The following is a 13,426-nucleotide window of genomic DNA, read 5'->3' as shown; positions in this document are numbered from 1 at the left end:
TTAAGGACTATTTTGACGCCGGCGTGGATCGAACCCCCGACCTTCCTCTCTTCGGGGGGACGCTCTACCACTAGACCGCGGAGGCGCCGCTGTGGCCTATATGATCATATAGAGGTCATGCGCACTGGAGTACCAACAACTGACAGGTATGCCAGATAGCAACATGTTGTTACAACATATGTACTGCACAGAATGTCAGTTAGACCTTATGAAGATGTGACACAGCTATAATCAATACCAGACCACCTGTGGCGCTTTCTCTCAATATACATGCTAATTAATTGTTGATGGATGTCATTTTGTCAATTTCTCGGACATGGTATTTACAAAGTTTTTAATATGGCCATTCAACAATCAATAACCAGCAACAAAAAAATTGAAGAGTATTGAGGTGATGTGTATGTGTGTGCTCGTGTTTGTGTTTGTGCATGCTTGAATGCATGGGTACATGCGTGACTGCGTGTGTGGATGCTTTTACTAGTCCGAACTTAATTATGCCGGTTTCATAGTGGTAGCCCACTGACAAACCAGGCAGCATGACTCACCCAGACCCTATTTTTAACGCAATGCTAGGTAACAACAAGTACCATCGTTTAACTTCTTTTGGTATACCACGATCACGAATCAGTGATCTCTTCATTTAACATATCATTATCATTTTGCATTTTACTCGAAACTGAGTTTTCTCCGGCTTTGACCATGAATGCCTGCAATATGGAGTTAAGCAGGATGCAAATTTGATGCATTTGATACATTAGATTTGCATCTATATTTTTATAATATAAAACACACACAACAAATATGATGATAAGAAATAGTTTGATTTTAATTCTCAATGAGTCAGTAATAAATGTAACAAAAACGTGCAAATGTTGGAGTTAAATATCACAAATTTACATAAAGTAATTACAGAGAAAGATCTATCTTAGGATTATCCAATTCAGTGCACCCTCGTTGTAGTATTGTCAACACGTAATCTCCAGTCGCTTCATGGTGTAGTGGACAGAGCGCACAGAGGCCTTGTATGACAAGGACACTGTGCATAGCTGTAGTTAACATGCTATGACATCTCCGTTCGTTTTCAGTTATCAATAATATCTAATGGCATCACGGGGACAGCAAAGGAATATAAGTAATTTACTCAGGATGATAAATAGAGAGTATTAGCCGAGTGTGTTTTCTCAAAGTAAATATCTAATTAGTCATACAAACTGTATTGTGGGAGCATTCAGCGATATTGAAAAGGTGAGCGTAATAATATCTTTGTCATATCATGTAATTGTTAAACTAGTGACAGTATTAGACGTATTTTCACTCATTGAAGTAGCTTCAGAAACCATTTAATGTTTGATTGAACCACCCAGTTTACCAAACAGTGCCAAATGACTGTCTAAAAAAACGGGGTGACACTTTGGGGAACTTCAATTTTATCATATTGAGAACGTCATTCAAAACGGACATAGCATGGATGTATGGAGCTTGAAAGTAGTTCCTGCTAGGCGATCACATTTGCATATTTATCGGATAGTAATGCCAGTTTTATCTGATTGCTTTATCGCACCTATAACACTTGCCGTTATACGATAATGCAATATAATACAATAAACCTTATGATTCATTGACATAACACTGAAACAAGCAATATACGTACAGAACATTGTGAATATGAATAGAACCAAGGCATATATATTAGTATTCCTCTTAACACATAAGGTTCATCAGTAACTATATACAACATATTTCTATTTGACATTGATAACACATATACATACATATAAACTTCTGGCGTTAAGAAGAGTTCAACAGGACACACGAGTTAATTTGATCACAGTTCGTAGAGGAACAGGTAAGGAAACACTTCACCAGAGGAACAAAGGTAATTTTGTCCAGCTAGGTATCGTGTGTTGAAGAGGACAAGGTTCTGTAACACTTTACTTTATCCTGTTAGGTATCACAGTTTGTTGAGGATAGGAATATCTATATTGTGGTCTCTACAACCTCTTTCCTCCGGGGTGGGTACAGCCGGTGTATGGCGTTCATTTTAGCCATCCTTCTTAGTCTTGCTTCTTCCTCCTCCCTAAGAAGTCTCTCCTTCAGCCGCTTGTCACTGCAATAAGTATAGACTTATATATATGAACGATGAACCGTGACCAGAGAACCTAGAACCTAAAAATATGATATCACAAGCATTTCCAGCTCCCAAAAATCATGATCATGTGAACTCAGAACCATTGACGCTCGTTGGCAAATGGTCATGTTTGACCTTTGAATGATGACGCTGAATACGTAAACGAGTAGTATTACGGTCCATCCAAATACTTTCAAATGTTCTTACTAATTTTGACGAAATTAAACACGTCTCATTCCGAATCACCTGACTGAGTGAATAGATGGGTGTAACGCTGCTTTTGAACGGTATTCATTTATACCACGGTATTCCTTTATACCGCATCATACAGGAGGAAAGCGCAAAGTAATGCAGGTATTATCACCTTGGTGAAAGCCGCGAACACAGACATGGTGTTGATAAAGAGAGAAATATAATCAGTGCGACTCTGGGGGGCATGGGTGGCCCAGTCGTCTAAGGCGCCGCGATTCGCTGTGCAGAGTTGCGTCCCTTGGGCACGCCAGAAACCTATGATTGTGGGTTCGAATCCTGTTTCGCCCCAATAATGTTTCTAGGTTTGTCAGCACCATACCCGTGCTCGTGGGTTTCACCGAAGTGGTAAACGTCTGAGACCTGCATCACTTCGGGCTTTCCACCCACATTAAGCTGACACGCCGCGATATAACTGGAATACTGTTAAAAGCGGCGTTAAACCCAACTCACTCACTCACTCGCTCAATGCGACTCTGGGTTTTGGACCCTCGATCCTACGTTTCCGTCTCGGCTAAGGGTCGCAACTCAGCTAAACGACTTGGCCACCTGTGCCCTCCATGCCATGCATAACGTGGATGATCATTTGTCATGAGTATGCTGAACGTTACTGCCTAGATACACAAGGGATATACAAATGTTCAAAAGTATCTCACCTGAAATGAACAACGAGACCGAGGAGAAACAGTGTGATAATAATGGCAGACAGGATTCCAACCGTAAGACTACTCACTGAAATTGGGAAAATAATTATTATGAAATCATAAAGAGACATACCAAAGTCACAAGAAAATTAAAAAGCAATATTATAACACTGTAATTTGGACAAGCATTGATATCATATGGACATATTATTTAATTATAGTTCCTATGTTTACAATATGCTATATGTTTCTGTATTATTACTTGAAATATGTTTATGCTAATCTAAAATACACACAGGTTAATTACAGTTATCTCTTTCACATACAGTTTACAGTGAATTATTGATACCATGGACGAATGCGATTCCCATGGCTATACAAAGGGACATTACTCAATATCCATGACCAGGGCAATGGTCAATTCTAGGATCTGCATTGCTTATCATTGATAACATTGCTTAACACGCAGAGTCTATATTGAATATTAAGTAATCATGATATGTCTGATCGATAAACTTCGACCATGAGACGGTAGGATGATCTAACTTGATTGGCTAATTTCCCTAAATTTGAAGTGGTTAATGAACAATCACCATTGCAGACTGCATCACTACACTGAATACATGCGTAAGAAACAGAGTCTCGTATTTAGTTATGGTGAAATGGAGATAAACATATTATGTTTCATATTTTGAGCTGGCTCATTGTTGATTAAACACTGCCAAATGTATTTTGAAACCGAACGTCAAACCTAAAAACAGAATAGGTTTATCTCCTAAATGCAATACAATTACCAAATCTTTTTCGATTTGCTTTTGCCATCTCAGGCGAGAGAGTAGTTTGAGGAGCCTCTAGTGCTGCAGTAGTGAAGTGCGATTTGATGGGGCTGTCACCTGGAATATACAAATATATTGAGCATGACACACGATTCTCTTACATGCGTATGTACTTACTGGTAGGCATATTGATAAGATATAAATGCAGTCAAGATACATGCACGTTAGTAGTTATTCGTGGGTTGAACATAGTTTGGTGCCCGGCGCTATTGTCAATAGCATAAAGGCTCACATGTGTTACCAGGTTGATATTAACAGCAAATACGGACAGACTGATATAATGAATTGTGTAGCAAAATGGAATGGAACTGACATACCTGTTGTTTTTTCAAAATCACCACCTTTCTCGCAGTGAAGACTGAGGTTGCCCGCTGAAAGTAGTTAAGATTTTATAAAGACGTGTTGTGTTGACTTAATTTGACAAACGAGGCAGCATGGCCACGCTCATCTTAAATTCTAACAAACGCATGGCTGATAGTGTTGGCATTTTAACAATTTGATGCAGTATTTATTTATAGTTTATTGTCTTGTCATGAGTTCTTAATAGTGAAACTATTCAACTTAGCAAAATGAAAAAGGTAATGTAGGATATTTTCTCGTTTAATCGTTAGACTTTCTTTACAACGAAGAAAGGGTGATGAGGTAAGGTGACATGGGGTTTTAGCGAAGTGCATGCACGTGTGTGTGTGTGTGTGTGTGTGTGTGTGTGTGTGTGTGTGTGTGTGTGTGTGTGTGTGTGTGTGTGTGTGTGTGTGTGTGTGTGTGTGTGTGCCCAACACTGCCCACATGGATTGTGTGTGTGTGTGTGTGTGTGTGTGTGTGTGTGTGTGTGTGTGTGTGATCTTCGGAGCAGGATGACACAAAGTCAGGCCATGACAATCATTGAGTGCTGAGTTCCTATTTCTCCCAGAACCACCTTATGTAGGTGTGGGGATGGCGTGTAAAACTATTGCGTCGTTTGCCCTGCAGGCGTCTAACGTGTTTCCTGAACTTGCTCTAGGGTCCATGTCATCCTAACGGGACTGCCTCCGTGGTGTAGTGGATAGAGCGTCTGTCAGAAGAGCGGAAGGTCATACCAGAATGGAGACACCAAGAGATGGTACGTGTTGGTACCCTCTAGCGCGCTCGGCACAAGAGGTTAACACAATGACTGGTCGGCTCAGAGTCAGTATACTGTGTCCGAGTAGGGTATTCATGTTAAAACTGCGGCATGGTTTGTCAGTGGGCTAGCTGTATATAATACGCATGCGTCCGGACAAGTACAAGCTGTCACATACACATATAGTTTTGGTTTTAGTTTGGTTTGTTATTTAACGCCGCACTCAGCAATATTCCAGCTATATGACGGCGGTCTGTAAATAATCGAGTCTGGACCAGACAAATCAGTTTTTAATATCATGAGCATCCATCCACGCAATTGAGATCGATGACAGCAAGTCTGACCACCCGATCCCGTTAGTCGCCTTTTACGACAAGCATAGTCACCTTTCACGGCAAGCATGGGTTGCTGAAGACCTATTCTACCTCGGAATCTGCATGGACCTCATACACATATAGACACACAATGCATGCATGTCGCTATATAATTTACTTGTATGCGCAATTATCTTGAACGCGACATTAAATCCCATTTCACCTCACCTCATCCGTACAGCAATGCTTAAATGATGTCATCGCCCCAAGTCGAATTGAGGATATTTCTGAAATTACACAAATCTCGAATATATTAATAAAAGCACTCACCTGAGCTTTGTTGACTTTTTGCTATCCTGACACAGGTATCCGTGCTTTTAAATGCATTCTTTTTTGTCCATGTTATGTTAAGATTCGTCGTGAGGTTAGCAACAACCGAACCAGGAATTTGTCCACATGTGACATTATAGTCTATGGAGGGGAAGTTCAGCACACTTTCACATTGTTCAGCAATACTTTCCACTGAGATGTTTACAACCATTGGCGCAGGGTTGACATCCAAGGTGCAACTGCAGCAACCTGTCATGGCGTACGTCAGAGAGGTGTCTATGTACACAACACTGCCCTCAGCGATCTCGTCGTTACATGCATGGACTACTGAAAAGGGGCATTAAAGACATGCGTTAATTGTAGGGAAAAAGGTATATCATACGTCAAAACAAATCTGTAACCGTTACGTCATTCTATGGCTTAAACAGTCCATTAGTGTTTAGGAATGGACGATTGGTTGTCAATTGTCATCCTGAGCGAATGTTTAAATTATGTACACATGGAGTGGACTGAACCGTTTTTGTTTTGAAACTCGATATAATTATTTCAATAAAACCCGCATGGTACGATTTAATAACGTGTAATGATCAGGGTAACAACAAGTATAATCTTTCAGCCGTCATTTGGTATAACGCGGCTGCCATGGCGCTCTATCTACTCTACCGCTGATGAAGTCCTTACCAACAGACGAGAAAAAATGGTACTTGTTGTTACCCTGCCTGACGCTCGATATTTCATGTAAGATGATAAAACAAGGACTGGTCGACATAGAGTCAGTTAACTGTTTCTGAGTCCCGTATCCATGTTTAGTTGCAGCATGATACCATTTGTATAGCACTGTAAAATCGCCTTTAGTCCAGGACTATTACAGGCAGGCAGACAACATAACAGCATCATATCCGTGCTCGTGGCTTTTACCAAAGTATGAACCATCTAAGACCTGCATCTCTTCAGATTGATTTAACTGTTTCGTTGCTCAAAGCGACGGCAAACCAAACGTTTTCCATTCTACCACGATGTGATTGTTAGTGTTTAAAAAGTTCAGAAGCCTGCTGCCCTTTACGCTGCGTTACATTATAACAAACCTCTTGCTTAAACACACGACATGTATTTTCCGGGGATAGGATTTCTAATTAAATTATAATATACTCTTCGCTGAATATCAATATTTGGAGTGTTGTGCTTGTTAAACCAACGCTAATAAACAATTCAATTCTACAACAACATAAGAGCTGTAACCATAGTAAGGATAAACATTGTTTTGCGTATATCATTGTTCTGATCATGGAAAGGGAAAAGGTGTGATCATAAAAAAACCTTTTCATAATCATTAGAAATATTAAGACGTCAGTTGTACGATTCTGAGTATATCGCGTATCTATGAATAGCTATCAAGTCCTGATGATACCGGGTGTTGGCGAAAACGTGAGCTTGATCCTACCCCACTGGTGGCATCTGTCACACACACACACATGAAGAGTTAAGTCAGGCGTACATTTGAATAAACACGGGAACATATGGCACAAGTCAAAATAGGGAATTGCATACAACATTGTTTTGGTCACTGATGCATCAAATTTAGAATTTTCCTCGACATATCGCATAGTCGTGTGGATATTTTTGTTACTCAGAGTAGGAATGCATATATCTAAACATGAAACAGATTAGGCGATTTCATTGGTTTCTTTTATTTCAAGTTCAGGTGCGTAAATCATAGGAAGAAAATGGCGATATGACCATTATTGAACGCTATAAGATCATTTTTATGCCCCTTCTTATCAGCCTAGCCAAGGTCCTGCCTCGTTTGATATTACACATTCGAGCAGAATTCCGATTCCTGAGCATGGAGAACCAGATTAGAGAGGAGAGGGGCACGATTGTTGCCCATGTGGATGTCTACAGTCCACTTCTTGACCAAATATCCTGTCCAAATAAACTTCAGATGACTTTTTTTCACTGAGTTTGCTAATGTTAAAATGTTAAATTGTTAAATTCAGTTAACAAAACCATCAGAGACTTTTTAAAATACGGGATCATGGTCTTCACACCGATCATGATTGCTGTACAGCTGGTCATTGTCGTTATGGACATACATGGAATGTGGCCATGAACGTCATCAGCCCCCCACACATTATGCTTGTCCAGGAAATAACACTCGAACTAAACATCCACCTAATACTCCTCGTGACATAACAGCTATAATGGATAGCATACTCAATTGTCGACTTCATGCTGCTGATAAATTATACTGGTATGTGGACTTACTGTTGTAGAGTTTATACTTGAATATGGATTGTATGCTAGTATTTTACACTGATAATGGACATTATACTGTTTATAGTCTATATACGTATATTGGTATTCGGATTTTATACTGGCTATTGACGTTATACTGATGAATGGCATTACACGGGTTGCATAATGTATACTGATTATATACTTGGTCCTGGTTATATACAGAGAGACAGACAGAGAGACAGACAGACAGACAGATAGACAGACAGACATACAGACAATTTATTCAATAAAAGGCCGCGGTCCTAAAATACATACATATGCAGGAAACCATAAAGCCTGCGCAACATGACATATTTACAAACTGGGGAAAATTACATTATTTACATCATTATTTGGTGGTTATATACTTTCTGTTGGTACTTACGTTGGTTATATATCATGTATAGTGGTTATATCCTTTTTGTTGTTACTTACGTTGGTTATATATCATGTATAGTGGTTGTATACTTTATGTTGGTAGTTACGTTAGTTGATATCATGTATAGTGGTTATATTATTTATGTTGGTAGTTACGTTGGTTATATATCATGTAAAGTGGTTATATACTTTATGTTGATGGTTACGTTGGTTACATATCATGTATAGTGGTTATATACTTTATGTTGGTATTGACGTTAGTTATATATCATGTATAGTGGTTATATACTTTATGTTGGTAGTTAAGTTACTTATATAGCATGTATAGTGGTTATATACTTTATGTTGGTGGTTCCGTTGGTTACATATCATGGATAGTGGTTATATACTTTATGTTGATGGTTACGTTGGTTACATATCATGTATAGTGGTTATATACTTTATGTTGGTAGTTACGTTAGTTGTATATCATGTATAGTGGCTATATTCTTTATGTTGGTAGTTACGTTGGTTATATATCATGTATAGTGGTTATATACTTTATGTTGATGGTTACGTTGGTTAGATATCATGTATAGTGGTTATATACTTTATGTTGGTAGTTACGTTGGTTATATATCATGTACAGTGGTTATATACTTTATGTTGGTAGTTACGTTGGTTGTATATCATGTATAGTGGTTATATACTTTATGTTGGTAGTTACGTTGGTTATATATTATGTATAGTAGTTATATACTTTATGTTGGTAGTTACGTTAGTTGTATATCATGTATAGTGGTTATATTCTTTATGTTGGTAGTAACGTTGGTTATATATCATGTATAGTGGTTATATTCTTTATGGTGGTAGTTACGTTGGTGACATATCATGTATAGTGGTTATATACTTTATGTTGGTAGTAACGTATGTTACATATCATGTATAGTGGTTATATACTTTATGGTGGTAGTTACGTTGGTTACATATCATGTATAGTGGCTATATACTTTATGGTGGTATAGACCTGGTATCATCACTAGCCACACACACACACACACACACACACACACACACACACACACACACACACACACACACACACACATGGTTATGATATAGTCGAAATCGTGCAATGGCCTCAGGTTTTAGTCGCATTATAATTAGTAAGACAAAATAAGCAACCGTGAAGTGATAATACATACATTGTACCTTTGAATGTATTTAAACGTGTAGTATGTGTCAAGCGACTGTCATGTCATCATAACACTGCAACTCACTCACTCAACTCACTCACACTCACTCACTCTTCCAACACCAAAGCACCCTGTGATAAAACCTCGTGAAATCACGAGGTCAAACAGTGCAATGGTAACCTACTTCTTTCCCTAATGACAAATGTCCCTAGTCTGGCATTATGTATAGAAGAATGACACTGACCTGATTCCAAGCTGGCACAAGCTGCGCCTGCAATTGTACGATGAAACAAATCAATATCATATGTCACTGGAATTACTAATACATGTTAATGCACAAACATCGACTCATCGACCATGACCAAAATATCATAATTGTGGTTTATATTTACATTCCTACAAAAGCACATATGTTTGTGCCATCATTCATTTGCATAACTAAATAGGTATAAAATGTCGTCTCTTGAACTTTACTCCGATTCAATTCAATCTCTATATAATGGAAAGACAGACAAGCTGGGTTTGTAAGGAAGCGTATACACATGTGTGGCACGGAACTTTGCACGTGGAAATGAATGTAGGCTGGATATTATGTAATTGCTGCACCTGTTGCAAACATTTCACCAAGGACATATTTTGTTGACATATATTTTAATGAAAAACTGATAACTCCATTTTGTCTATGTATTCCCATATTTCTTTACACCAGTTTACAATGAACGTGGGTCTCGACCACAGTAAACAGGACCTTATATTTAATACATTAACGGAGCAAACATATGCATGTGTCATTGTGCAAGGTAAATACATAAATAGATAATAAATGAATAAATAGCGGGTGAGAAATAACAACGGAAAATGAGCCTTCGGATATTTACAGAACCCACATGATAATGTTCTATGGTAGGGCGAAAAATAAGAATACATGTCCAAGTTATGCCAGGTATACGTACGCCGATATGATAATCACTACACATCTTTTTTGAATAAAAAAATACAGTTTGAAATACAGCTGAAGATGACAAAAACAAACAGTTTTGTCAATATCCATCACAGGTGTGCACGGAAACTAGACCACGCCATTGAATGAGTACGCAGCATACAGACAATGAGGATAGTACGGATAGTTCAGCCATATTCTATTTAAAATGATTTACCGACAGCATACATATACTGCAGTAATTATAAATACAAGCAATAGTGTACATATTCCTAAATAGAAATTTAACAGGAAGAAGGTAGTAAGAAAACATACGTGTGGATGGCAGGCTAGTAAACATCAACAGAGACAACCAATAGAGAATCATGTCGCCTCATCTCTTGTGTGAAGAGAAAATGGCAGTACTGATAGCCACATGTTACACTGGAGCAGCCCAGCCGGCTGCTGCTCGTCAGCCGGGCCCCAGATCTACTACACTTACATATCATATTTATTACAAATGTATACAACTCATGCGTGTTCAGTAGAAGCGACACCAATGACTATATTTTCTCCTTGGGAGTAATGTTCATTCTCAACATGCATGGACTTTATAGAAGGGTGCAGATCCTGGGACGGCGGCTTTGGCTGATGACTAAATACAATTCAAATACAATTACACCTACATCCATATTTATTGGAATTGGAGTGGGAGATTCATCAATTCTGAACGAATGTTGCAATGGTTCGGTGTCACGATTGTATGAAAATAGAAAACATATGGTGTTGTGTCAAAATGGAGAACTGACAGTTAATAATTCTGGTATATTTACCGTCGACTGGCGTGCAGCAATGTGCAAGAATTAGGCATCCTAGAAGGATCCTCATTGTCCACAAGATTCATCTGGCCTGGTGGTCTGTGGAGATTCCATCAGTGTACAGTATTTCCTCAAGTTCCACCCATAAACAACATGGTGTTTCTTCAGTCACAGTCGTCAAAGTGAGAATGTGTCCACTTAGGAAACCATTTAGCCCTGACATACATCGGCGAGCTGTTATAATGATGGACGTATTATGAGCGCCATAATTACACCGTTGGAGACGACCAAATACATTCTATAGCTAATTGATGCCTAATCATTACGATAATGTTTTTTTTCATTGCCACCAGTACTAAAGCTGCCTCAACATTGCTCTGGTATCGGTGTTGCAATGACCACCAGTTATCATTGATATAACTGATTATGCACCGTCAGTATCGGTGATGGATGCGCTTTGCCCATCCAGAGTTGGGACTGCAGGTGGTCGAAATGTTAATGCCATTGCATTATCAAAAGGTGTACCTTTACACACAGTATTATCAATCTGTATCATAGGCTTCACTATTCACTATAGAATAACTGTGACTCGTGTCACCCACATACGTCGGTTTGTATTGCTATTTATTTATAGGACGAACACTCATATTTTATTGGGAGCCATTGTCAGCTGTTTTTATCCATATGGATGCGATAAAACTAGATTGATTGGAGGAAAGATACCAATCCGAGAGATGCATTACTCACATGCGCATAAATCATATACTTGCCAGCATGTAATTGAAGTATCATCCGGATGGAATGATTTATTACATGTGTAATTAAATATTGTATTGAAACAAAGTGCAATATATACGACAATACTAAGACATAAGACACAGTGATAACCGACTGCCATCGTTACATCTGACTTTACTGCATCTCGCACTGATTTGGAGTTGATGTGAAATAGGGTTTTAATGCGCATTTATGATTAATTCACGTATATAGCGACTCGTGTGCGTGCGTGCGTGCGTGCTTGCGTGCGTGCGTGCGTGCATGCTCGCTTGCGTGCGAGTGCCACTGTGATACCATACCACAGGATAGCACAGATAGACCGGGCACATTATACTGACTTCGACTCCCCGGTCCTACTTTTTTATCCTTAATGCTGGAAGTCTTCTTGTGAAGTATTTGTCGTATGACGCTCCCATACATGTTATCGAACCAAACCTTTCTTCTCTCCGGGCGATGCTCTATCCACTTCACCAGGGAAGCAGTTCACCGATTTGGAACTAATAATTGTAAGCTAGCGTAAAAGCGCAATGCATTAAGCCGCTGACGGAGAGCGCAGCGGAATCCATTGAGGAGGAAAAGTCAAAAGGAAGGGAAAATAGTTTTGTGGTAATTAAACAAGAGAAAAAAATAGTTTTAATCAACATTTGGGTAATACCACAAAATGTGAAAAGCTAAATATAATGGGAAATAATTAAGGGTAATAGAAAAGATACAAAAAGTAATGGATACAAATGAAGCAATAAATAGAGAAAAAACAACAACGGAAACACAAATAAGCATAATAAAAAAATAACCCTGGAAAGAATTTAAAGGAACGTTAAAAGGAAAACTAGTCACGATGCATTTCTACGGTGCCTTGCACGTTGCCATCATTGCTAAATAGCATACTGGACAAGTATACTGCATTTACCAGATAAAAGCAAACCAGCAATAAGGGGAAACAAGTAAGGTACTGATTACAACATTAAAGAGGAAACTAATATAAGGGTAACGCTATTTTCAGGGCATCATCACGTGCAGAAGCTCGAGGTCTTCCATTAACCGCCCGACGAAGGAGGGCAGTTGAAAAGACCTAGGGCTTCTGCAAATTATAATACCCCGAAAATAGCGTTTCCGTTATTATAGCTAAAATGGATGGAATTTGTTAAGAAATAAAAAGAAACAATAATATCGGTTTCGAAACATTTACTGCAATCAACACGAATGTTACTGACCCACTTTTTCAAATATGGAAACGTCATAGAGCAAACATGATGACGTCACTATTGAACGTGACGTCACTACCCTTTGACGTCACCTTACAACGGGCGTGATAATGGCCCGTCGTCAAGGCATATGAGGGCATTATCAAGTTACAGTAGTGACCCGCTGATTTCTGATAAAATGCGGACGGTATATTGATAATTATATCCATTTTAGCTATGACTCTGACAAGAAAACCTACAATCAAAACAGCACATGGGACAGAGTAAATGAGTGAGT

General features: G+C 38.8%; 1 protein-coding gene across 4 annotated transcripts; it reads right to left on the bottom strand.

Moving 5' to 3' along the window:
* Window positions 1-804: 804 nt before the first annotated feature.
* On the bottom strand, window positions 805-11,388 carry LOC124139976. Of its 4 annotated transcripts, none has more exons than XM_046507274.2 (7): window positions 11,183-11,388; window positions 9,675-9,701; window positions 5,601-5,924; window positions 4,175-4,228; window positions 3,816-3,914; window positions 3,034-3,109; window positions 805-2,107 (listed from the first exon to the last, which is right to left on the bottom strand). In XM_046507274.2, the coding sequence occupies exons 1-7, from the start codon at window positions 11,235-11,237 to the stop codon at window positions 1,978-1,980; spliced, it is 765 nt and encodes a 254-aa protein (XP_046363230.2). In that variant the 5' UTR covers window positions 11,238-11,388; the 3' UTR covers window positions 805-1,977. The 4 variants fall into 4 exon arrangements, with proteins under 4 accessions (XP_046363230.2, XP_046363228.2, XP_046363229.2 ...); XM_046507272.2 differs by having other exon boundaries at window positions 5,601-5,927; window positions 11,183-11,386; XM_046507273.2 differs by lacking the exon at window positions 11,183-11,388 and adding an exon at window positions 10,686-10,822 and having other exon boundaries at window positions 5,601-5,927.
* Between the last annotated feature and the right edge of the window lie 2,038 nt (window positions 11,389-13,426).

Source organism: Haliotis rufescens, unplaced genomic scaffold (assembly GCF_023055435.1).
Source record: "Haliotis rufescens isolate VD_foot unplaced genomic scaffold, xgHalRufe1.0.p SCAF_5, whole genome shotgun sequence".
Taxonomy (NCBI): domain Eukaryota; kingdom Metazoa; phylum Mollusca; class Gastropoda; order Lepetellida; family Haliotidae; genus Haliotis; species Haliotis rufescens.
The sequence above is the reverse complement of the archived record's forward strand: the minus strand, read 5'-3'. Positions and strand labels throughout refer to the sequence as shown.

Bases quoted from the DNA above. Each gene is read 5' to 3' on its own strand.
- LOC124139976 (XM_046507272.2), bottom strand. From the start codon at position 11,237: ATGAGGATCCTTCTAGGATGCCTAATTCTTGCACATTGCTGCACGCCA. The intron at 9,702-11,182 runs GTAAATATACCA...GTACAATTGCAG, and splicing joins TTGCTGCACGCCAGTCGACG to GCGCAGCTTGTGCCAGCTTG. The intron at 3,110-3,815 runs GTAATTGTATTG...TCCCAATTTCAG, and splicing joins AGCAAATCGAAAAAGATTTG to TGAGTAGTCTTACGGTTGGA.